The sequence below is a fragment of the Athalia rosae genome, chromosome 6 (assembly GCF_917208135.1).
Source record: "Athalia rosae chromosome 6, iyAthRosa1.1, whole genome shotgun sequence".
In the NCBI taxonomy this organism is placed as follows: domain Eukaryota; kingdom Metazoa; phylum Arthropoda; class Insecta; order Hymenoptera; family Athaliidae; genus Athalia; species Athalia rosae.
This window is the reverse complement of record NC_064031.1, coordinates 13,187,443-13,210,239: the sequence shown is the minus strand read 5'-3', so window position 1 is coordinate 13,210,239 and position 22,797 is coordinate 13,187,443. Positions and strand designations below refer to the sequence as shown.

General features: G+C 41.8%; 3 protein-coding genes across 7 annotated transcripts; 2 read left to right on the top strand and 1 right to left on the bottom strand.

The window, feature by feature from the left end:
* Nucleotides 1–5,004: 5,004 nt before the first annotated feature.
* On the bottom strand, nucleotides 5,005–18,978 carry LOC105690846 (maternal embryonic leucine zipper kinase-like). 2 transcript variants are annotated; one of them, XM_048656400.1, is made up of 13 exons: nucleotides 18,847–18,978; nucleotides 8,363–8,513; nucleotides 8,180–8,289; nucleotides 7,942–8,095; nucleotides 7,743–7,849; nucleotides 7,509–7,676; nucleotides 7,231–7,428; nucleotides 7,000–7,141; nucleotides 6,849–6,938; nucleotides 6,328–6,400; nucleotides 6,110–6,260; nucleotides 5,932–6,035; nucleotides 5,005–5,832 (listed from the first exon to the last, which is right to left on the bottom strand). In XM_048656400.1, the coding sequence occupies exons 2-13, from the start codon at nucleotides 8,406–8,408 to the stop codon at nucleotides 5,544–5,546; spliced, it is 1,632 nt and encodes a 543-aa protein (XP_048512357.1). In that variant the 5' UTR covers nucleotides 8,409–8,513; nucleotides 18,847–18,978; the 3' UTR covers nucleotides 5,005–5,543. The 2 variants fall into 2 exon arrangements, with proteins under 2 accessions (XP_048512357.1, XP_012264393.2); XM_012408970.3 differs by lacking the exon at nucleotides 18,847–18,978 and adding an exon at nucleotides 8,603–8,754.
* On the top strand, nucleotides 9,077–17,775 carry LOC105690833 (centrosomal protein of 290 kDa). 3 transcript variants are annotated; one of them, XM_048656397.1, is made up of 23 exons: nucleotides 9,077–9,215; nucleotides 9,286–9,513; nucleotides 9,619–9,703; nucleotides 9,794–9,903; nucleotides 9,984–10,331; nucleotides 10,432–10,670; nucleotides 10,756–10,888; nucleotides 10,968–11,158; nucleotides 11,232–11,373; nucleotides 11,442–11,712; nucleotides 11,916–12,081; nucleotides 12,165–13,505; nucleotides 13,579–13,876; nucleotides 13,969–14,738; nucleotides 14,834–15,049; nucleotides 15,115–15,313; nucleotides 15,379–15,593; nucleotides 15,667–15,814; nucleotides 15,892–16,287; nucleotides 16,358–16,524; nucleotides 16,598–16,802; nucleotides 16,877–17,140; nucleotides 17,231–17,775. In XM_048656397.1, the coding sequence occupies exons 2-23, from the start codon at nucleotides 9,334–9,336 to the stop codon at nucleotides 17,306–17,308; spliced, it is 6,162 nt and encodes a 2,053-aa protein (XP_048512354.1). In that variant the 5' UTR covers nucleotides 9,077–9,215; nucleotides 9,286–9,333; the 3' UTR covers nucleotides 17,309–17,775. The 3 variants fall into 3 exon arrangements, with proteins under 3 accessions (XP_048512354.1, XP_048512356.1, XP_020710825.2); XM_048656399.1 differs by having other exon boundaries at nucleotides 9,087–9,215; nucleotides 9,317–9,513; XM_020855166.2 differs by having other exon boundaries at nucleotides 9,209–9,513; nucleotides 9,984–10,119; nucleotides 10,195–10,331.
* LOC105690842 (2-oxoisovalerate dehydrogenase subunit beta, mitochondrial) lies at nucleotides 17,788–21,386 on the top strand. Of its 2 annotated transcripts, none has more exons than XM_012408963.2 (8): nucleotides 17,788–17,956; nucleotides 18,297–18,374; nucleotides 18,890–19,092; nucleotides 19,160–19,315; nucleotides 19,420–19,591; nucleotides 19,681–19,826; nucleotides 19,931–20,017; nucleotides 20,880–21,386. In XM_012408963.2, exons 1-8 carry the CDS (start codon nucleotides 17,806–17,808, stop codon nucleotides 21,018–21,020), a joined length of 1,134 nt encoding a protein of 377 aa, XP_012264386.2. In that variant the 5' UTR covers nucleotides 17,788–17,805; the 3' UTR covers nucleotides 21,021–21,386. The 2 variants fall into 2 exon arrangements, with proteins under 2 accessions (XP_012264386.2, XP_048512358.1); XM_048656401.1 differs by having other exon boundaries at nucleotides 17,816–17,956; nucleotides 18,212–18,374.
* The last annotated feature ends 1,411 nt before the right edge of the window (nucleotides 21,387–22,797 follow it).

Genomic DNA, 22,797 nt, shown 5'->3' with positions numbered 1-22,797 from the left:
AGACAAACGTGACGAGGAGAAGCGGTCTCGAGAGTTGGTCAACGACGCCGCACGTACGTACGTACGCGTACGTGTATCTGATGGAAAGAAAATGTACACTGAAATGATAAAGAAAAAATAAAATTACGGATGTCACTCGTCCGCAAGGCGAAATAAATTATGAATCCCAGCTCTAATGCCACTTACCTTGTTTACCTTGTTATTAATAATACGTGGAAAGGTAGAAACAATTTTCTACGCACATCAATTCCGCCAGTGATTTCCCAACGAGTTTGTGACTTTCCATACGTAACGCGTTGTACCGCGGCGTACAGCGTTTTCGCGGGGTCGCTGATCGGGATCTCCGTCCCTCAACGGAATCAAGCCGAAGATCACCTCACCTCGGTAGAAAAATCCGTTCGAGCCTAGGCGTGTACTCTGAATCGTTGCGGGGTTGAAGGTAAAAATCTCGCGGCCGTTGCCGGATCGCCCCGGACTTGGGGCAATAAGGGGAACACCTGACCGGATACGGGTCGTCACAGTGGAGCGCCTTCGAAGTCGTCCCGTTCTTCCTTCCGTCGGAGGGGTGGGTTTGCTGCGGCGCTCGCTGGCGAACACCCGCGCGGCCCGGGTTCCTCGTCCGTTTCCATATTATCGTCGTCGTCGTGAACCGCTCCCGCGGGTTAACAACAATCTTAACGTATCCTCTTTTTCTTCGTTACTCGAGACAGGATTCCGTGGATAGCGATGAACCGCGGGAACGGTTGATCGAGATGTGATATTCGGAAAAGGACCGCGGTGAGACTTCCGCGCGTCGCGGTAGAGATCGAGGGTATGAGGAGAGGAGGTAAAAATACGAGCGAACAAATAAAATAAAATAGATAGATACTTCGAGGAATGGATGTGCACGCGGATATGAATTCCGTTTGAACTTGCAGCAGGTATAACCACGGTGGGTATACATATGGCAACGTATAGAATAATATCCGTGGTATAACTTAATATCGCAATATCTAAACAACTATATTACTAATACAGCAGTGCTTCGCATTACGTATGAAATTTGTATATAATGGTGCTATGTATACATATATGTATATAATGCAAGGGGGTAACCGCGATACGTACATACGTAATACCTACCGACATCACGGGGCACGTAAGGATACCGTGGCCCGGCATACCCTCCGTATTCCTTCACCGATAGCTAACACAATTGTATGGAAATATAAGCGAATATAAGGTGTATATGTATATATATATATATCCATACCTAGGACCGGCGTATAGGTATGCATTCCTATACCCTAGCCGTTGTTATATATCTATCGCTATCTATGAATGAAGACACTTTCGTTTATGAAACCTAGATTTAATGTAATTCACCTACTTATTCTTATGACTCCGCGGTATGCAGCGGAGACCGACGTTGTAACATCCTGTCATTATACGTGTCGTTCCTTAAAACTGATCCCATATAAATTGTTACGATCAAGGACAAATCTATACCGTCGATTCTAATAACGTCGCTAGAGAATGGAGGAAAATAGAATCGGCGGTAATCTCATCCAATGGCGACGGAATCGTTCGCTTTGTTTTTAATTCTACTTTTGAAAAAATCTAAAATCAACGAGTTGATACGAGGCAGTACACCGGATTCGTGGACGTCGTAGTGGCCGACGGCAGTTTACGGTAGAAACGGCTATGTGGGACCATACAGGAAATCTCGGACGCACCCACCGAAACACTCGCCGCCTTCGCTGTGTATCCAGACTCGATTTAATGTTTCGTTTCCTCTTCAGACCGGTACCACTAGGATGTGTTGCCCCGAAGGGGGCTGCGGCTATTAGGTACGAATATGTTACAACGACAAAAAATATAGACTCGTGTTCGTAAAAACGTCCATTAAATCGTGAACCGAAAATAACACCTGAACGCGGATTCGGTATCAGGATAAACTTTGCACCCCTTCTGGCGTTCGCCGCGACGTTTGACGATTGATTTTGTACAGCGTTCTCTTCCGATTCCACTGTACGAATTCCACGGTGAACGATCGAAACATCTCGTGCGCGAGTAAGTAATTTTTGAAAGGTTCGTTGTATTAATTTAGAAGAAAAAAGAACATTTCATAATAATCGTTCTCTCCTCGTTGTTCCGGGATACGGCTTTGTTCGTTGTTGTCAAAAAGCGCGATGTTGGCGGACGAGTTATATTATATTTCCCGGTATAGTTCCGTATACACCAACGGCGGTATCGCGTAAATAGTATCCCCTGGTCCAGCTATGAGGCCGCGCCTCGGGGACGGTTGCATATTCATTTTTCCGGTCCGTTCTTACCGCGATGGGGAAGCTCCCGGTACGTACCGAGAAGTAACGAGACCCGGTTGCGCGTACATATGTATGAGGTTTTACTCGGCTATATATCTACGCGCACGTATACGTCTATCCGAGGGAGGTTCCGCCTCGGCGCGCTGGCCGTGTTTCATTTTATTTCATTTGGTATGATCACGCGGGTATGTACGCGCTACTCTTCTTTCTCTCCGCATAATTCTCTCTTCTTTCTCTTTTTTTTCTCTTTTTTCTTTTTACCTCCCCCTCTTTTTTACTCTATTTTGAAACTTTTTTACTCGAAACATTTCTCTCGCGGATTAACGAGAGCCGAAAATTACTCGACGTTCTACGACCGCGCGTGTTGCACGTAGACGTAACGAACCGAAACATCCAAACTTATGGAATATCGGGGTGAAGCAAATAATTCGCGCCTAGACCGCGGGCTCTGCGGGCACAACTGCATCAGGTTGCACCATTCGCTCTAATTTTATGCGGAAAATTTAGTCTGCCTGGTTTTTTTTTTTTTATTCTTCTCCCATTTTCTAGGTAGATGAATATGCATGCGGATATACTATATATCTATGTAGATTTTGTTGAGTCCATTTTTTTTTCATTCACCCAATATGGGATAGCGTTATATTCTTGTTAGATTCTTATGGGTACAGCGTAGAGTCATTATTATTTATTTGTGGATCTAGAAGCACGTCCCTTTCTAGGTGCTCTAGATCTCGCCGACAGCCTATAGCTGGGGGGGGGGGGGGAAAAAGACGTGTAGTTGCACGCGTAGTGGTAAAAGTCCAGGTGAGGGGGTTGGAAGAGAACAGAAATAGCAGAGGAGCAAAGAGGAGAGGAGAAATATAGAAACGCCGCTTGCACATTAAAGCGCAATTAGCTGCGGCCCGCGAGCACACTGATGCCCGGAAGCGATAGACCCGGCGTGCGCGTGCCGAGAACTAAGTAACGTAACTAACTTATAAGTAAGTAACGTATAAGTAACTCGCGCGGACGGCTTCTTCGCTTATGACGTTCACGTATCGCGCGAACCCTGAATCCAATTCCTCAGGTGCAGCTATCGATGCAACCCCCGTCGTACGCATTATATGGAAAAATTTCTGCAAAGGATTCATAAAAAAATTGCATTCGAAAAATGAGCGCAAGGAAAAATAGAAATCCTCCCCTGATTCGAGTCCTCTTAATTTACCTCAATCCTAATTAGTAAAATGACTAGCTTATATGAGAAACTCTTGGTACCCGAATGGTAGCTGTTAGCGGTTTATAAGGTACCTGCAACTGGTTGGTCATAATACCATAGTTTCGAATTGGAAGTATAGAAACGGTCGTTGGCGAGCAAAGCCGTCGTTTGAGATGGGGTCGTAAATAGACTCAACAAAGGAGTCAAGTGTTGCGTGAAATTTTAGCTGCAGGGAGGAACGCGACGGAATATGTGAAACGGCGTGTCGGATTTACGGGAGATATAAAATATCGCGGCTTGTTTGAACTCTGGACTATCCGCGGGGCAGGTATAGACAGCCAAGGGCATAAAATCACCACAAATCGATCAACGTAAAACCTCCAATGGCTTCGGGATTTTATGCGTTAAGCCCTAGCTGCCGATGCTGCTGTGCACTTGAGCTTCAACCCTACGTGCCCTACACTTGTAAGGTCGGTGCGACCATTTAATGCACAGTTTCTATTGCTAATACTAGCTATCGCCCTCGAGCCCCGCGATGACGCGCTTAGATCCTCCGCGCGGTACCTCCGGGGTTCCTTCGGAGATACGATAACCGATAATTGAGCACTTATGGACAAGAAGGAACTCGAACAACTCGGGGTAAAAGAACGGACTTTTATTTACAACTCGACTCCGACTGTTGCCAAGTAAACCAACGTGCCTTTTTCTCGGTCCTAGAGACGTGAGCTTCGCTCACTGCTATGCACCTGCTGCGGAGTCTTACTTATTTTCCTATCATTATTATTACCACGTTTCTTATCTCCGAACCCCTCAACTATTTTTTAATGCTACGGATTAGAAGTTACGAGTTATTTTTATAACTCACGGCTATAATGTACTTTCTTATTTGTATTCCTCTAAACTCTGATCGAGGCCAAAAATCTTTGATCGGGGGGGTGCGATTACGGAGCGGGGTCCGGAGTAAGTTTCCCCCCATAACTATAACGACCACTCATCCGGAAGTGTAATTAGGAAAGGAAGCAACGCTCGCCAGCCGCCGCTCCTTAATTGTACTTCCGTTATGAATAATTATATCATCCTCGCAAGACCCGAGGTTCGGTACTCCCATAATCGTATGAGGAAATTTGAATTAAACAAAAATGGTATATCCTTTTCTTGAGGAGTGAGCCGTTAATTTTTTATCTTTAGTCTTGCATTATTTGCAGGACCGCACAGACCTCATTTCGGGCATTTAAAATTTGCTGAAATTCTAAATTAATTATTCATGCTCAATTTCTCTTCAACCTTTCACAAGATTGAGAGCTGATAATTCTTTTACTCGTAGATTCGTAAAAGGATAGCGAGGGCTCGATTGCCGCAAAAGGATATAGTTTTCGAAAGCGTCACTAGAGGCGTTAGCTCCTGGACTGATTAATTACAAGGGCTATCGTTCGAGTGGTTCTTGATAATCGAAAATTTTAAATGACTTCTATCAGGACTCAATCATCTTAAGACACTCCCTCGTGACTTTTTAATTAACTGTATTTATTTTATATAGTATTGCATACAGGTTTTGAAAATATTAATTTTTTTCCATCTTATTGTTATCTGCGCCTCATACTTTACGGTGCGACGTTTCTCATTATACCATAATATCTGTAATTACTTTTTATCTAGCTAAAAACAAAAACAACCATAAACCGTGCAAGGAGCACGCATCCGCTACATCTCCGTACCTTTGTCTTTTCTTCGACGAAACAATATGAAATAAATTAGAAGACTTACATTATCCGCGGAATTATCCGCAACAATTGTATAAGTTTCGTGGGCCCAGATGGAGTTGAAAGTGCATCTGGGCAACCACACTAAAAATCGTAAAAACTCACCCATCTCCTACAAATAGACTTATATGACAATTAGAATTATTTTTCATATTTCACTGACATCCGGCATCATGTTAAAAGAGATTTAAGAAAAAGAAAAACTGAAAATAAAAATTACAAACAAGTGAGCTCTCAACCTTATTATTCGGTGAGATGGAATTCCCCGTTCGACAGAAGACACTAGATAAGACAATTTGACTCAGCGTCGGACGTAGGAAATTGCGAAGTTTCTTCGCCATCGGCTGCAAGCGCGAGAACCTCTTCGCAAACCCTTTTGTAAACCCAAGCATCGCCTTTTAACCGCTTACGCCGGATTCCTACGAGCGGTTTCGCGTCTGATAGGCCTTCGACTAAGCAGACTTCCAGTTCAAAGGAACAAGCACTTCGCGATGAAAATGGACGCGCATTTTCTTTTCGGTTTCCAGTTGTTTTACAGCTGATGAACTCCGTTTCGCCTTGTAACGTAAAACTACAGTACAGAAAGAACATCAATTAGTTTAGGACTTACCAACGTGCGACTGTGAGCTAACCGCCTGACTAAACTTCTCAGCGGATTTTAGTCTCTCACCCTTTTTGCCGGCAGGTGATTCCTTTACGATGTAGAGCTCGTCGTAGCTGGGACATGATCTGTTTTGGGCAATCGCTGGAAGTCGTAGAAACGTTGCACAACCCCTGAAACACAAACACCGGGTACTTAAATGATACACTCTGAATTTTATGGTATCAATTCGTAACGCGTGAATCACCTTTCCGGATAGTAATGTCGGCTGATCGGGATCAACAATCTCATTTTTCGCGCGACGTTTTGGTGTGAGAACGTGCCTGACCCGATTCAGACCTCGCTCCAAGCCCAGCATTACTTTTCGTGCACTTCCAGGGGTTGAGGGATGAGAAATCCTGCAAATTCAATATTTTAGATCCAATAAAAACCGAATTATTCGTCCTCCGTTACCTATTGCCGTACCTGGAATCTTGGGATTGCGGAGTCGTTGGTGTAGCAGGATTCTTTTCTTTTTCAACTGGCCTCTTCGATGGGACTGTGAGAGTGAAAAAAAAACAAAAAAATTTTTTTATTCTGTGGGGCTGTTCGTTCGTATAAAGATATGGTTAATTTTTCGCTTCCAGATCGAGAAGAACGGTAAAGACAATGAGGAGCGGAGTGTGAAAACAAATTAGTAAGGACGCTTGGACAGTTTATCTTGCAGAAGAGAATTACTAGAAGGGGAGTGCCTCCTTGAAAGCGGAGATTCTTTACTTTAAATTGTGTTTGTTTGGAAGTTTGGGCACTTTGCGGTAATTATCCAAGTCCTGTGTACGCACCCACTGTGACCTGCGGTACTTTTAACGGCTGCGCAAACTTCGAAACTTGAGAGAAAATACGAAACTTTCTTATCTGTTCTAACTTTACTCTGGCAAAACAAGTTGATGGCTATTTATGAGTATTCAAATCCTAAATAAGAAGAACTGAATGATCGGAAGACTTACTAGGCGACAACGCGTCATCCGTCTCCTTACTCCTCAGCCTTTTACGAATGGGAATATGTGGCTCTGTGAAGTCTTTTCCATTATTCTTAGCTGTAAAAATTAGCATTCAATTAATTCACCAGAAAACAACAGACCGAATTTATCGACCTACCGGTTTCCAGGGTCATTTTTATCGCGGTGTAAGGCTTATCGGTAACCGGGGATTGCTCGATAACCCGGCTTCTCGGTGATTGATCCAATTTTGTGATAAAATTAGTTAGACCAATGTCTACCTTTGGAGTCCCCTCGACGTTCTGGAGTATGCACCAGAAAGGAATATAGAAGACTTTTGCCCATGTATGTGATTGTATTCAGAACAGAGTTGATTAAAAGTCAATCTCACCGATTTACCCCAGAAGTGTGTCCTGGGAGCAGAGGCAAGTCTTAAGGGAAGCCCTCGATGCTTCCTATTGAGTAACAGCAAGTAGGTTGCTGTTCGATAGTCGGTCCTATTACTTTTGAGCAATTCTTGCCATATATCGTCTCCACTCTCGCTACAGATGGATGACATGGTTGCCAGCACTTCTTCGTCCTTTTGAAACTACAGAAAGAAAAAATAGTTAATACCTAACAAAAATTGTCACCCAAAATCGCGGGTTGTGATGAATTTGAATAACTAACGTTAGTTCTCTTCTTGGATGAGACAGGATTTAAAAATCCAGCGGTAATCCAGGGATGAGTACATAATTCTTGGACAGTTATCCGATTTTTAGGATCGATTTGCAGCATGGACCGAATCAATTTTTTACTGCTTGAAGAGAGCCAGTTGGGTTCATCGTACTTTCCAGACTAGAAATTGTTAAATGAATTGTAAGATCAAATGGCAGATGCCCTTTACGACTTTCCACAACTTACGAGAATTTTCCTATAGAGATTCTCTATGCTGCTGTCATCGAATGGAAGAAAGCCACACAATAAAGCATAAAGTAGTACGCCCATACTCCAAATATCTACCTCTGACCCTGTGGCATGAAATGTGTTAGATTATTAGACAATCATCTTTTGAAGAATTGTAGTTTGAAGAGGATAATATTACAAAAAGGGAACACCTCACCCAAATATTTATTTCCCAGTACAAGTTCAGGTGCCGCATAAGTAGGAGAGCCACAAGATGTATACAAATGAGCCTGCATTCCCCCCTTTGGTTTTGCACAAAGACCAAAGTCTATTAGCTTGAGATTTTGCTGTCTATCCAACAAAACGTTTTCCTAGGATTGAAAAACAGAAAAGTTTAGAATGTGGAATTTGACTTGATATTCACAACTATTACTGGAATTATTCTCTCAACTTACAGGCTTCAAATCTCTGTGAGCATACCCTAAACTATGAAGATAGGCAACGGCGGAAACAATCTGCCGAAAGAATTTGCGGGAGTCTGTTTCGGTGAGTCTATTCTTTTCAACTGAAATTCATGTAAAATTATCATTAAACAATTCTCCAGCTTAACATCAATGCCAGATTGATTAGAATCATACCTATGTGATCAAATAATTCACCGCCTGAGCAGTACTCAATGATCATGAAATAATGGGATTCTGTTTCAATCACTTGATACAGTTTACAGATGTGTTGATGCGCCAGGGATTTCAGAGCCTCGACCTCAATTTTTACCCTGGGTAAATCATCCTGTGGGCAAATGTTGGGTTAGAGTCAAGCTGGAACAGTATTTCATACTCCAAAAACATAGGTAAGAAGTTATCAGGATATAATCTTACACCCAGGGTGGTCTTCTCCATAATCTTAATGGCAACTTTTTCACCTGTTGCAACGTGGGTGCCAAGTTTAACTTTTGCGAATCCTCCACAGCCGATTGTTTTTTCCACATCATAGAAGCCCTTGAGGGCAGCATATCGCACCATTATTTATTTCGAATCCCACAAATAAAACTCAGCAGTTTCGTTCTCTTACCGAAACGTTCCCTCACTCACTCATTAACTATTAGTTTCAAATTGTCAATTCTGTAACGTAAACAACCTGTGACAGCCAATCAGTTTTGGCTTGCATTACTGACACTATCCTCGACGAAGGCAGATGCCGGCACCGTCAAGACAATGTTGGTGCAATCGTTGTGCAACAAAAGTAACTGGTAGAGAGCTGTGAGCCTTTTGACCGTCAGATGACGGTAGCAGTCGGAAAAGGTTGAGAGCTCCTCGAGAGCTTGCTTTTCACGGGGTGGGCGAAGAGCCACACACAAGCTGTCAAGCGTTGTCATGGAAACACACCCAAGCGTGATGCGTCAACCGTAGACAACTTCCAATTCAGGTGAAATCACCTGTCCTAAAGTGTGTCCTAGTCAGCAATCACAACACTTGCAAATTTACATATGAAGTGAGTGGACCAGAATGCAAAGGTCAATCATGAAATTGTTAATCATTTTCAACTCAACTGATCTTACCAGGTAGAATCAAAAGTGATCAGAGGTCTGACAGTTGTTCATAGTGTAAAAATGGTTCGAGTCAATTGGGAACAAATACTATCTGTACGAGCTTCAGCTCTAACAGATCAAGAAATTGAAGATATTTTCCCAATGGTAGTGAGCTGTGATGTAGAGGATGTGGAAAGTATCCAGAACTTGAGAGTTCTAATGAAGTTATCCCAAGAGGTGCTCCAATACAAAGATAACCAGGTATTAATCTGTCACCTTGCTTTATTCTTAGTGTTTGAATGCAATTCACTTTTCTGACATTGATCTGGTTTGTCCTAATTAAAATGTATGTTTTTGATATCATAGGTTGAGTCCCTATTGCTTGAATGCGATGAGCTCAAGCAGAAAATTCTGAATTCCAAACCCAGCTCAAACTCCAGGAAGAAAAAAAGTTAGCCTGATTATTGTTATTAGTTTGATGATATGTTGAATAAAAATTTAGCACCCCAGAACCAGCCTTTGATGTTTTTTTTCTACCTAGGTCTAGCCTCAGATTTAGTTAATGATGATGGAGACAGCATATCACTGCCTGGAAATGAAAGTTCCACAGGCAAAAATAAGAAAATTGCTATCTTGATGAATGAACTTGAGGTAGTTTTCACATAGCTTTGCTAAATCTTAGCACTCAGATTTTATTACAGATTAACTTCATGAATTAAATTTAACTTCAGACAATAGAAGCCGAAAATATGACTCTTAAAGACCAATTAAGATTGGTCAAAGAAGAAATGGAAGATGCTACTATTCATATGAATCAAATAACTGAAGAACTTAATTCTTTCAAAGAGAAAAATCTTTTATACAAAGGTACCACTTGGCTACTGTTATTTTTCCTAATTTTCAAAGGTAGAATATTTGTTCCTTCAATTCACCTGTTTTCAGAGAAATTGAAAGCACGCGAATTAGAAAGCAAAGCCCTCATGGGGCAAATCAAGGCAATGACTAATCAACAGCTGGATAGAGACAAAGTTATAGATGAATTTAGTACAGCTATTGATGCACGAGTTACTGAGTGGAAGGTACTAGCTATACTATGAACTGAAGCAGTTCCTGATATTTTTTTTTCAAATGGAAGTTGTGGATTGTGAATCAATGTATGCTGACTTGTTCAAATTTCAGGCAATTTTAGATGAAAAAGATGTCGAAATAGCAGCACTTAAGGAAAATCTCTCACAATCATTAATGCAGTCTTTAACTTCTGTAAGAGAAGAAAATAAATCTCAAATAGTACACCTAAATCAAATCATTAATCAAAGAGATCAAACAATAGAACGATTGCAGAGTAAACTTTCAGAAGCTGTAGCAGAAATGAATGAAACTACTATCCTCATAGAAAAATTAAAAGCAGATGCCCAAAAGTAAATACTACAACATGCCAAGATATTTATTCAGCCGTTATTTATTCGCGTAAATTTTTCTATATTTTAAATGAGTGTCTTTCAGAATCGAAAATAGTAATAGAAGAAAAGAGCAAAGAAGTTTGCTGGATAAAATTCAACAATCAAACGAGAAAATATTAAATTTACAAAATGATCTGGCTCAAGCTGAAAGAGATGCCGAAGTAAAAAGTAAAGAGGTCTGTGCGAGTATGTGTGTTCGAATCAATGATATTTTGCGGTTGTGGCTTATACGCTCATTATATTTTTTCAACGCAGCTATGCGATGCCCTGGTGATGCTAAAAAAATACGAAAATAGTGAATATGGCCTGGCTGATGCGATCGCTGAGATGAAAGGTTTGAAGGATGAGTTGAGACAAAAAGAAACACACATTGAAGACCTCGTGAATATTATAAATAAAATGGAAATGCTTAATTCCCATCAGGAAATGGAAATCGCTGCTTTGTGGTAAGTCCCGTGATTATTATATAAATTTAATGAGAACGACAATTCAAAATTGTCCGTCATCGTTATTTTTTAGTGAAAAATTCGACTTGCCCCCTGGTCAGGCAATTCCGGTTGATGATATAGTAGCTAAGCGCGCGAAGGAAATGCAAAAGGTAGACGAAATGAAACGTGAGAATGAATATTTGAAAAAAAAAAATTTAGAGCTGAAATCAGATGTGAGTAATGGTTTTGTAACGCTATTGCGGCGAGTTATTGGCAAAATTACGAGCCGTTCTTTCCACAGGTAAGAACATTAAAATATAGGATGAAGAATTTGTCAGAAAAAATGATGGTACCCCGTGATAAAAATGTGGATCAAGTAGATTTGATGATTTCGACCCCAATCAAAACTTCAAAAACTGAGCACGATTGGGATATCGAGAGAGAAGAAATCGCACAACGTCATATGGCGGAGATCGAGGACATCAGAGATAATGTCCGCCTGGTTGTGGAGGAAAATGAAGCCTTAAGGAAAGGGATGCACGAAATATTGGACAGTGTGCATAATCAGGATGGTGATTTTAATAAAATTTACGTTTTCTTATTGCACCCAGCTTTTATTTTCTTTCTGTGCACCATTCTCTTCCCTTTACCTATCCTCAGCTTCTTCAGAAATAAAATTATTTTCAACAAGCAGATATTATTTCATTCGCACTTAAATATGGCACGCAAAAATTATGCTTTCGAACATTATTTTAACTAAATCAAAACGCCTCAGGCAAGTGTGCGGTTGAAATTCAGTCCCAAACGTTGGAGCTGCTTTTGGAAGCACTCGATGTAAGGCATGTGGCTGGGTGGTATCATCCGGCAATGAGATTGCAGAATCGATTAAGCGCGATACAGGGTAGCAACAGTGAGCTACGTGCTCAGCTCAAGCAAATTAGGTAGGGAGTATGAGAAATTATCATGGTTTTTCGAGGCAAGACTGAGAAAGTGGCCATATTTTAAAATCATTACAATCTTGCAGACTAGAACTGCAAAAAAAAGATGAAGTGTTACAACGAATCGTATCGAACAATTCATACAAAGATGACACGAAGCAGGATTCAATGTCCGAGAGTGGGGAAGCAAAAGCCTATGATACTTCTTCGCGATTTACAGAATTGCAGCGAGCGTATGATATCGAAAAATCTGAGTGGCAATTAGAGAGAAATTCTTTGTACGAGGAGAAAAACGAACTAGAGGAATCAATAACGAAGCTAGAAGTGCTATTGAAAGAGTATGAAAAGAATTGGCAAATTTTAGAATCGTCTAACGACGACGAGATCAAAACAGTATTCGCGAAAAGGTGTAAGGAAAACGCTGAGCATATGGTTCAGATTATTGTTCTAAACCGAAAATGTAAAATCCTAGAAGAACTACTGAGCAAAGAGTCTACGAGATATTATAACAGTCAAAAAGAAGCTGCCGCGATGGAAAGCGAATTGAGAAAACGATTCGCTGATCTCGAGAAAGCAAACAAACTATTAGACGCCCGAAATGCAACCCTTCAGAGCAATCTTTCTAATTCTGTGAGTTCGATAGAGTACAATGATCTGAATGATAAGTACACAGAGGTTTGTATAAGATTAAAATTGGCGCTGGAAGAAAGCAAATTCCTGATTGCAGGGAATAAGATAGATAAACGCATATCGGTTAACGATGAGGATGAGAAAAGCTCAGAAGATGAATCCTCTAGTAAAGAGGCGGAGATGAATTCGGAACAACAATCAAAAGCTTCGAGCCATAAAGAATTAAACGGACGTCAGGGAGCGAATCGTACAGAAAAATTATACGAAATCGCACAGGGTCAGTTAGAAAAGTCGAAGATTGACTTTGCCGAACTTTCAAAGTCAAAAACGGAACTAGGAGAGCAGATAATTCAGCTACAGAATGAACTCTCCAAATATGCTAGAGCCAATGCAGGGCCTGGAGAATTTCGGACAGACGAAAAGACGGTAGAGGAATTGAGTGAAAAAATAAAAAACTTGATAATTGATAATGAGAATTTAGCGAGAAAAGCGGAAATTGCAACTGAGGAAGCTCAGATGCATGCAACCCACAATTTTCTGAAAACTTTTGAGATGGATAGTCTGAGACACCAATTGTTGGATCTCCAGTCAGTCAGCGAAGATAAAGAAATGATCGCCAGGCTCGGTTTTGAGTTGACGAATTGTAAAAAACTCGAAGCTGAGACGAGTAAAAAAAATAATATTCTACAAAGCGAAATATTGCACCTTCGTAATGAGAACGATGAACTCAAACGATATAATGAGGATTCACAGGGTATTGTGAGGGATTGTCAAAGGCGGTGCGATACCCGTTGCGGGTAATTATTCACGATTTTTTCCACTTTTTTCTTGTTGCACTATTCGGATATTCAACTCCAGAAATTTTTCTAGCAATTATCTGGAACTTATTCACTTTTTGCAACGCCAATACGCCGCTTCAACGTCGTTGATGGCATTAGAGAGATTCGAATCGATGTTAATGAAACTAAAAAGCGATCAAAGTGCTATAGAAAAGACGATGGACGAGGTTTCAAAAATTGAGGAAAACGCTAAAGCCCAACAAGATCTACTTACGGGTCGCTTACAGATCGTCGAACAGCTGAAACACATATTGGAGCAGCAAATTGGCAGCCCAGATGTCCAGGACATAATTCACCGCTTTTCGGAAGCCTCACAGTCTGTGCTCGGGGTGAGTTTTTTTTTTTGCTGCGATTTGCCTGTGCTTTAGTTTCCATTTTCAATTAACCATTCGTAAAATACCGTCACTTACAATTTTATCAGGAATCACGACTGAAACGACAGATAAACCAGCTAGAAAACGAATTACAAATGTCAAAGCAGAGAATAGTTTCTCAAGAAGCGATCATCAACGCTATGGAATCGGAAATGATTTTTGTTCAAAAAATTTGGGGAAAATCTGTTAAGTCAGATGAGGAATCTGTCCGAACGAACTCAAACGTAGCCGTAATCAACGTAGAAACGGTATCCGTCGCGGTACAAGTACGTACAGAAAATCGTTCGGTTGAAACGCAAATTGAAATTGATAGCAATCTATCGTCTCACGAAAACGATCCTATGCCCAGTGCTGGGAGTGATAAGCAAAATGTCGACAATGATCAAGTGCAGGATGGCTGTGATCATCAAATTACTTTAAACGATAGACTGAATCAAGCGCTTCGTCTTGCATCCGAGCGATCTTTTGCTCTAACAAAATGCGAGTCACAGAACGCGGAGTTCCAAGCCAAAATAATTTCTTTGAATAAACTGATCGATGAGAAAAATAGTCAACTGTTCAAGAAACAGAGTAACCCGGATCGAGTCACGTTCGAATCGAATTCTGTCGACACTGAAACTTCCGATAAAATTGTTCTGAAATCCACGATCAATAGTTTGCAAAAAATTGTCAATCAAAAGGAAGAAACTATTCTACGGTATCAAAATCTTTTGAAAGAAGATAGAGATGAGCACAGCAAATCAGCTGCTCGGTTACAGGAGGAAATTAAAACTCTTCAGACACGTATGGCCGGTATGCAGCAACAGGTGAATCAGAAGTATGTTTGACTATTTATAGTTTGCTATCGGCGGAAGCGGAAAAAAAATTCAATTCCTTCTCCATATCTATTTTTGTGCTCGTTACCATGTACAGGATAAACGACTACATCCATCCTCCCAATTCTGTTCCTGTAAAAGAAAAAGCGTTTAACGTTCAGAACAAGAATGTAGATCTTGAAGAGCGGGCGGAAAAATTAAACGAAAGGGTTTCCACGTTAGAAGCTGACTTGAATACTGCCAAAGAGTTGAGTGAGCGTTGGCACCGGCTTGCCGAGGAGAGATTGAAACACATGGACCACATGAGGGGGAGGTGGGTGAAAAGGAGCGAGATAATTTTCATAAATTTAATTTCCCCCTGTACCTGAATTTCTCTAGATTGGAGGAACAGCACAAAATTGAGCTAGAGAGCTACAGATTGGAACGTGACAAATGGCAGCATGAAGCCGATACCCTGAGGCAAGAATTGTCCGATAAAAGAATGCAGCTCGCTAAAGGAAATGGAATGTTGGCTAAGGAGTTGCAGGAAAAGGAAAATCGAATCCACGAACTCGACATCGCTTATCAACAACTACAGGTAAACGTTGTCGAGTGGTGTGTCGAAGAAGAGCGATCCCTAGAAGACTAACCGCTTGGTTTCAGGACGAAATGGAAATGGCTGAGAAAAATACAGTTACTCAGCAAATTGTCGCTCATGATTCTAAGATGCAGGAAATTACGAATAGCATCGGGAGAGTTCAGTCGAATCAGTTGCAGGCGCAGCTTGATCTTGCTCGGAGGCAACAACAGGCGTTAGTAGAAAAAGAGAGAAATTACAAAAGCCAAATTGTCGATCTAAAGCAGCAGCTCAGTCGCAGGTCTGTAAATTTTATAATGCTGGTCACATTTTTCGTGTTAATTGTAGCAACCCCCTATCACACGTATCCTCAGATACATGGCGGCCAAAACGCACGAACAAAAAACTTCCCAGAGGGAAATGCAACTGGAACGAAAGACGAGATCATTGGAGGAAGAATTACACAATGTAAAACTTCAATTGGAAAAGGAAAAATTCACTCACGAAAATAAAAAACTCAAAGTACGTCGCTCAAGTTTAATTCTATCTCATTAATTGAAAGCGCTCTTTTTTTATTTTTTTACCTGTCCAACCGATAGACGGCCGAAGAATTAGCTTTGTGGGATAAACAGAAACGGTGGCAACAAACGGCGGATAAATTTAAAGAAAAACTTAAGGAAAAAACGGAGGAGTTCGACAAACTGCAAGCGAACTACGAAAGGCTTAGAACGCTTGTGTCTTGTATGGAACGTGAAAAATGGTACCTCAGAAGTAAGTTGAGATGTGAAAATGGTTGCATCGTCGGGAGCTTGTCCGCACGACCTGGAAATTTGAGTCACCCTGACGTCTTGGAAGATCTTCAACATGAATGCCACACTCTTAGAAACAGAGTTAGAGAACTTGAGGATCGACTCGAAAACGCAGATACCTCAGAGCTGATGATTAAGCTCGAAGCACAACGCCGACATATTTCTGCACTGGAGAACGTTACGAAGGTGAAGTAAAGGTTGAAATTTTTTTCTTATGAGAACGGGTGTTTAGAATGGTTGTATCTTTCGAATACAGGGTAACGAATACGTTGTCGACCAGCTGGAGAGATTAGAAGCGACTAAAGATGTTCTCGAAAAGAACAATCTGAAATTGGAAAGCGAGAACTTGGAACTTCGTCTGGAGATCGAGAAATTTATTTTGGACACTCCGAGGCTCAGGGAGAAGGTCGAGCATTTGGAGAAGTAAGTTTTTACCTTTCAATTTCAGACCTATTACGAGTAAACTTGTCGAACAAAATTAATAATCGCCATTCAGATACATCGAGCTACTGAAATCGGAAAAAACGTCTGAATCGTCGCCACGTTCTTCCGAATGCAAGGAATTCCAAGATCCAGAAAAAAAGAGTGTTGCCGAGCTAGAGAAAACTGTGTTCACGTTAAAACGTGTGATAGAAAAGTTGCAGGCTGAAAACAAACGATTTAAAATGGGCGCGAAGAAGAACCCCAATTTCCCAAAAATGGTAAAACATCTGATTCGCTAATTTCAAATGTAAAATTAGTTTCATCGGGTTTTTTTCTCGATCTTTTGTTACAGTCGAGGCCTGACAGTGCTGGTAGTAGCACTTCTCATCTGCAAAGTCAATACGAAAGGGCTCAGCAGCGAATCGTGGCTCTCGAAACTGACCTGCAATTATCGGAGCAAAGAATAGCGATGTTGGAAAATTCACGGAAGGAAGAGGACAACGCCGGAGAGATCGGTATTCTCAGACATCAGTTGGCTCACAAATCGGAATTGCTCGACAAAGTAAAACAACTGTTGACCAGAGCAGCTATAAATGAAAAGTCCTTGCGGCAAAGGGTATTTTTTCTCCAAATACTTCAAAAGGATAGAAAAATAGAAATCAATTTGGATAATCCCTGATGATTTTTCTATTTTATACATTCTCAGGTACAAATGCTCGAGGCCAAGCAATCGTTGGAAACCATACCGGAATGCTTCGTATCGCCACCAACTCCCGATAATTAATAGTCTTTTAATCTTGTGGGTGAAAGTTAATGATAATTGACCGTGCAGCTCGGTTATTCATAAAGCTTGTACGCCGGTAGAATATTCTGAACGTCATCGCCGAGGTATCCGTTAGACTGGAATTTCCAAAAACCGAATTGAGGAAGAGACTGCATAACTACGTAGCTAATTATACGTATATCATAGTCCCTGTGTAACGAACAAATCAAATTATTTTCTGTAACGTTCACAAAATTTTCAATAAATGAATTTTTTCTTCACCAAAACGTTTAACGAATCGTAGTGTGTCGAAAAGTGCATTTTTCAGGTCGCTGGAACCTTTGACGACACCATCGTTATCGAATAAGGCATGAGCGGAGTTGAAGGCGGTAGCGCTTGTTACGAAACCCGCATTGAAGGTCGCGACCCTGTAGAGTCGGGTCAAGATAGCGCTTTGTGTGTTAATACAAGTTACAGTGATAACGCCGCGCGTTACCCTGGGGCAGTATTTAACGAGCATGGCTGTTAGTAAGTTCGGTTCGCGTCTCTGGAAAGCAAGATTACGTCCACGCAGCATCTTCCCGGTGGATATCGCGGGAGGATCCGTCTGCCATGGCTCCAAAAGGACCCATTTCACTTACGTACCGGAATCACCGCCACAAAATTCCGGTAATTTTTTTTTTTCAACGAGGTTTCATGATCAAAAACGAAGAAAGTTGAACAGGTATCAGGTTGATCGGGACCAGTTCGGAGGTGCGATCGAAATAAAAATCTCCCGATTGTCGTTTCTTCTTCCTTCTATTCATTCACTTCTTTAATCAACATTTCGTAAACGGAGTCACAAACAAGTCCACCGCTAGCCGCTCTTTATTTCTCTATACATATATATATATATTCCAGTAAATCAAACCTATTTGTACATAGTTTTCTATGAAAATATCGTCGGTCGTCAGAGGCATCGTTCCGCAACGTTATGAAATGTTTCGCTGATGGTTACCCGTGTACACAGGTGAAACGGAGAAGATGAACATGTTCAAAGCAATAAACAACGGACTGGCACTGAGCATGGAGGCGGATGAATCGGCAGGTATGATTATTCGTCGTATTTTTCCGTGACCCAAAAATTTATTTTTATTATATTTCCATAATTTATAATCGTTACTGTCGAGCGCATCGTGAATATATGCCAGTATACCTCACCTTCGAAAGTAGCCTACTCCAGTGCTACGCGAATTGTCTTGGCTGTAAAAGCGCAAACGGGGCAAAATATAAATTTTCTTATCTTATCATGGAACCGGGTGGTATGAAAAGATATTGCATGTACGTACGTAAGTTTTCTACGAGAAAATATACTCGCACACGTGTATCGCTCTGACGATTACGATAAAAATGCCTGATAAATTTCAAACAACGCCAGAAATTGAGACGAGAAAAAAAAAAAAAAATTCGTACGCCGATTCAACAAGTCCCAAAGCGTATCCTCGTAAAGGTCAGGTGCGGTCGTAATGATAACTCGAGGCAACAAAAATTTTTTCGTCGCATAGATTTTAAAAACTTACAACTTCGAGACATCAATCTTTCCGATTTCTCATTCAATCGCAGTCCTTTTTGGCGAGGACGTAGCCTTCGGCGGTGTCTTCCGCTGTTCCCTGGGTCTTCAGGAGCGTTTTGGCAAAGATCGCGTCTTCAACACACCCCTCTGCGAACAGGGTATCGCCGGTTTTGGTATAGGATTAGCGAACATGGGAGCAACTGCGATAGCTGAGATCCAATTCGCCGACTATATTTTCCCGGCGTTTGATCAGGTACGTCATCGATCGCGAGCGAGACGATGATAAGAAATACATCTTCTTCGTCTATTATCTGTGACAGCTCGTGAACGAGGCGGCAAAAATGCGCTACCGCAGCGGTGGGATGTTCGATTGCGGAAAATTGACCGTCCGAACACCTTGCAGTGCAGTTGGCCACGGCGGTCTTTACCACTCGCAATCACCCGAAGCTTATTTCGCCCACACCCCAGGTCTCAAGGTTAGTCGGACGTAGAAAATGTGCGCTTCTCTCAAGACCGTCATTTGATTTTTTATTTCATTTCAAGCTTTTCACGTGATACGATCATTGCAACTTGTATACAGGTGGTGGTTCCACGTGGTCCGATAAAAGCGAAGGGTTTGTTAATGAGCTGCATAGAGGAACCCGATCCTTGCATAATATTCGAACCAAAAATTCTCTACCGCGCTGCCGTAGAGGAAGTGCCAGTCGGAAGATATCTTACGAAATTGGGGGTGGCGGACGTCGTGCGAAAAGGTCAGACAGCCAAACAATCGTGACGTTAATGTAGACGACACGGCGTTTTTTTTTTTTTTTTTTCACAACAATTCCATCAATGTCTTCAGGCACCGACGTCACACTCTTGGGATGGGGTACCCAGGTTCACGTACTCAGCGAGGTCGCAGACCTGGCTGCGAAAAAACTTGGAGTTTCATGCGAGGTCATTGATCTGGTAACGATTCTCCCGTGGGACGTTGATACTATCTGCGAGGTGAGCTTCGTTATTTCGTTGCAATTTTTTTTTTTTTCTCTTCAAATTACTTGCATTATGATTTATTGGTAAACAATGACGTAATTGTTACGTTCGTTGCATAGTCGGTGAAAAAAACTGGACGGCTAATAATCGCTCACGAGGCACCGTTGACCGGAGGTTTTGCCGGTGAAATCGCAGCTACGATTCAGGTAAATTTTTTAATGTCACAACAACCGTAAGAATTCCCGCGTTCATAGACGATCCTCCTCATTTATAATCCGTTGATATTCTTACCGCCGAATATTCGGTCGCAGATGTAATCTACGTTTATCGTGCTACTGGGTAATCATTACTAATTTCCGATCGTTAATAAAAGAAAGAAGATAAAAAAACCTTCGACATTGTGGTCATTCGGAGTTTACGTATTAGCGGTAATTTTATTATTTTTCCTCCTTCTCGCGGTACAAGTTGTAACACCCCGCAGATTTCTATAAAAATTTCTCCTTCGCGGAGCGCGTGGCTAATTACGTTTAAAACGCGTTCTCCGAGCGTAGCTATTATCGATTTATTCCGGGACATTTCAAAAACTCGGTAGTACAAATAATTCCGTTTCAAGCGCGCTGTGAAAATTATATTTCGCTCGTCGGCGCCCGAGTTTGTTGAATTCGCACTCGCTACGGTCCAGAGAAATTCGTGAACGAACGAATGACCGTCGTACGTACGTAATACCCCGATCATTTGATAATCCGACGTCAGGGGAATAACATTGTGACTCATCGAGGAAATAAGTAAAATGTTTGTACGGGTAATAAAAGGCGCAACGTTCAATACCACGTACCGGGCAGTAAAATGGAAAAGCATTAAATATCACATACGTACAGAGACCGCAGTCACGCGATTTTTCAATGAAACTGCGGGTAACGTGACGCAACTATCGAGTGCAATACGTGACTTGAATGACGCCCCGATCGGACCAACAACACCGGTGGTGTTTAAAAATTCCTCGTCAAACGAAATGATAATAAAAAAATCAGATGTAAATATAAATATACAAATTACGTGTACACACAGGAGGCGTGCTTCTTGAGTTTGGAGGCTCCGGTGCAACGCGTTACCGGGTGGGACACGCCGTTTCCGCATATTTTCGAGCCGTTCTATCTGCCGGACAAGTGGAGGTGCTTCGAGGCCGTGAAAAAAATCATCGATTATTAAAGACGGGCCGACCAATGTGGAATCTTATCCTCCGAATGAACGAACAACGGAGGGGCGCTAGCCGCTGGTTCGATTACAACCAGCGGTTGTTACGGGCAAACTACGACAAAAGTCAATGATTCGAAAGGAGTACGTCCTTGCCGTTTCGCCGCCGTCGTCCCCACTTAACGTGCCTTTAACTTTTTTTGTATACATATGCTTCATACTTCCATGCGAACCCCTCCCCCGATCTCTTTTAAATTGTAGAAGAGAAAAAAAACAAAAAAGAGAACAATCGAACGGTTCTTGCCCGAATGAGAAGAACAGTCTTTCAATTTCTGCAGCTGATCCGTTGCCCAGAGAATTAAACGAAAATGAAAAATAGAATGACTCGGTTTGTTGGACACCTATATCACGTCCTCGTGCATCTGCAAGCTCTACTTTCAGTTGTTTACCTTCCCAAGAAGAAGGACTCCGCGACAAAGGTATGCCAGGGGCGAGTCTTTTGTCGAGTCGAGGACGCGGTAATCTTTGCAAGAATTTTGTGCGCCGGCTGATACGAATCGGTAACCGATAAGAAGCTTATCCGTCTCTCCTTCCCTCGTCTCCTCATTTTTTTTACGGGGATTTGTGTTCGGAGTCGCGAGTTCGCTGACGTTAGATAAAACGAGCGAACACGTAACAACCTCGGTAACAATTGATACCGTATAATATATAATATGCATACCTAGCGTGTCGGCCGAACAATTATTACATACCTAGCGAGAGTGGCTGGGCGATAATAACGATAATTACGATAATCGAGATCAAAAAATTAAATACCTGATACGAAGAAGAAAGGAAAAATAAAATTTTAACGACACTTAACTCCCTGTTATGGTCTATACACTCCGCTTGGTGCAATTCAGATATAATATTACATGAATTGGCGTACGCGAAAACATGCGGTTTCGCAAGAGCAGCAGCGGCGGCGGCAACAGCAGCGGCACACAATCGCCCGGAGCGGCAAAACTCGCGGACACCGCGGTTGCTCTGAAAATTGAACGTATAGTACGGATACGTGTATAACGCGTAAATGTGCGAGAGTGTATTACAACGCACGTGTATCCCACGTAATATGTATGTACAAGTTACCTGAATTATATATTATATACCTGTGTATACCGGTAAACTACCAGTTAGTTATACTTCTCGTATACATAAGTAACTACCTACTGACCATGGCCCAATTCTGCCGGTCACAGTCGTCCTGAATTACAGACGCCCGTCCAAATTAACGATCACCGATCTTTGACGAACGTCGCGTACGCGCAGGCTGGCTCATTCCGCGTTCAATTAATAAACAGATCTCAACCCTCGCGCTATCGATTATCCGACTTACGGACATACCGCGCTCGACGTGTGCAACTATCTTATAGGCCGAGGAAGTCCGCCAACAATTTCGATACCTGCGTTGAAAATATAAAATTAAAATTAAATGAATTTTTTTGTATAGGTGCAGCAGCAGCGGCAGCGGCAGGCTCGTGTTATATGTATAGCCGTACGAATAGCGATGAGGAAAGCCTGTTTCCGAAGGACGTGAACTTTTAGAACTATTATTACATATTATAGTCCTATTCTTTTACGGTTCGGATAAGTCGGGGCTGGACGGATAAACGTCAAAGGTGCCCGTATGCTAATTTAGCGGCATGACATCGGTATATGATGTACCGCCGTACTTATTAGACTTACACGGGTTGAAAATTACATCGCAAGCTCCCCGAGCGAAATTCGCGTACCCCGAGGATCGTCGACTGCA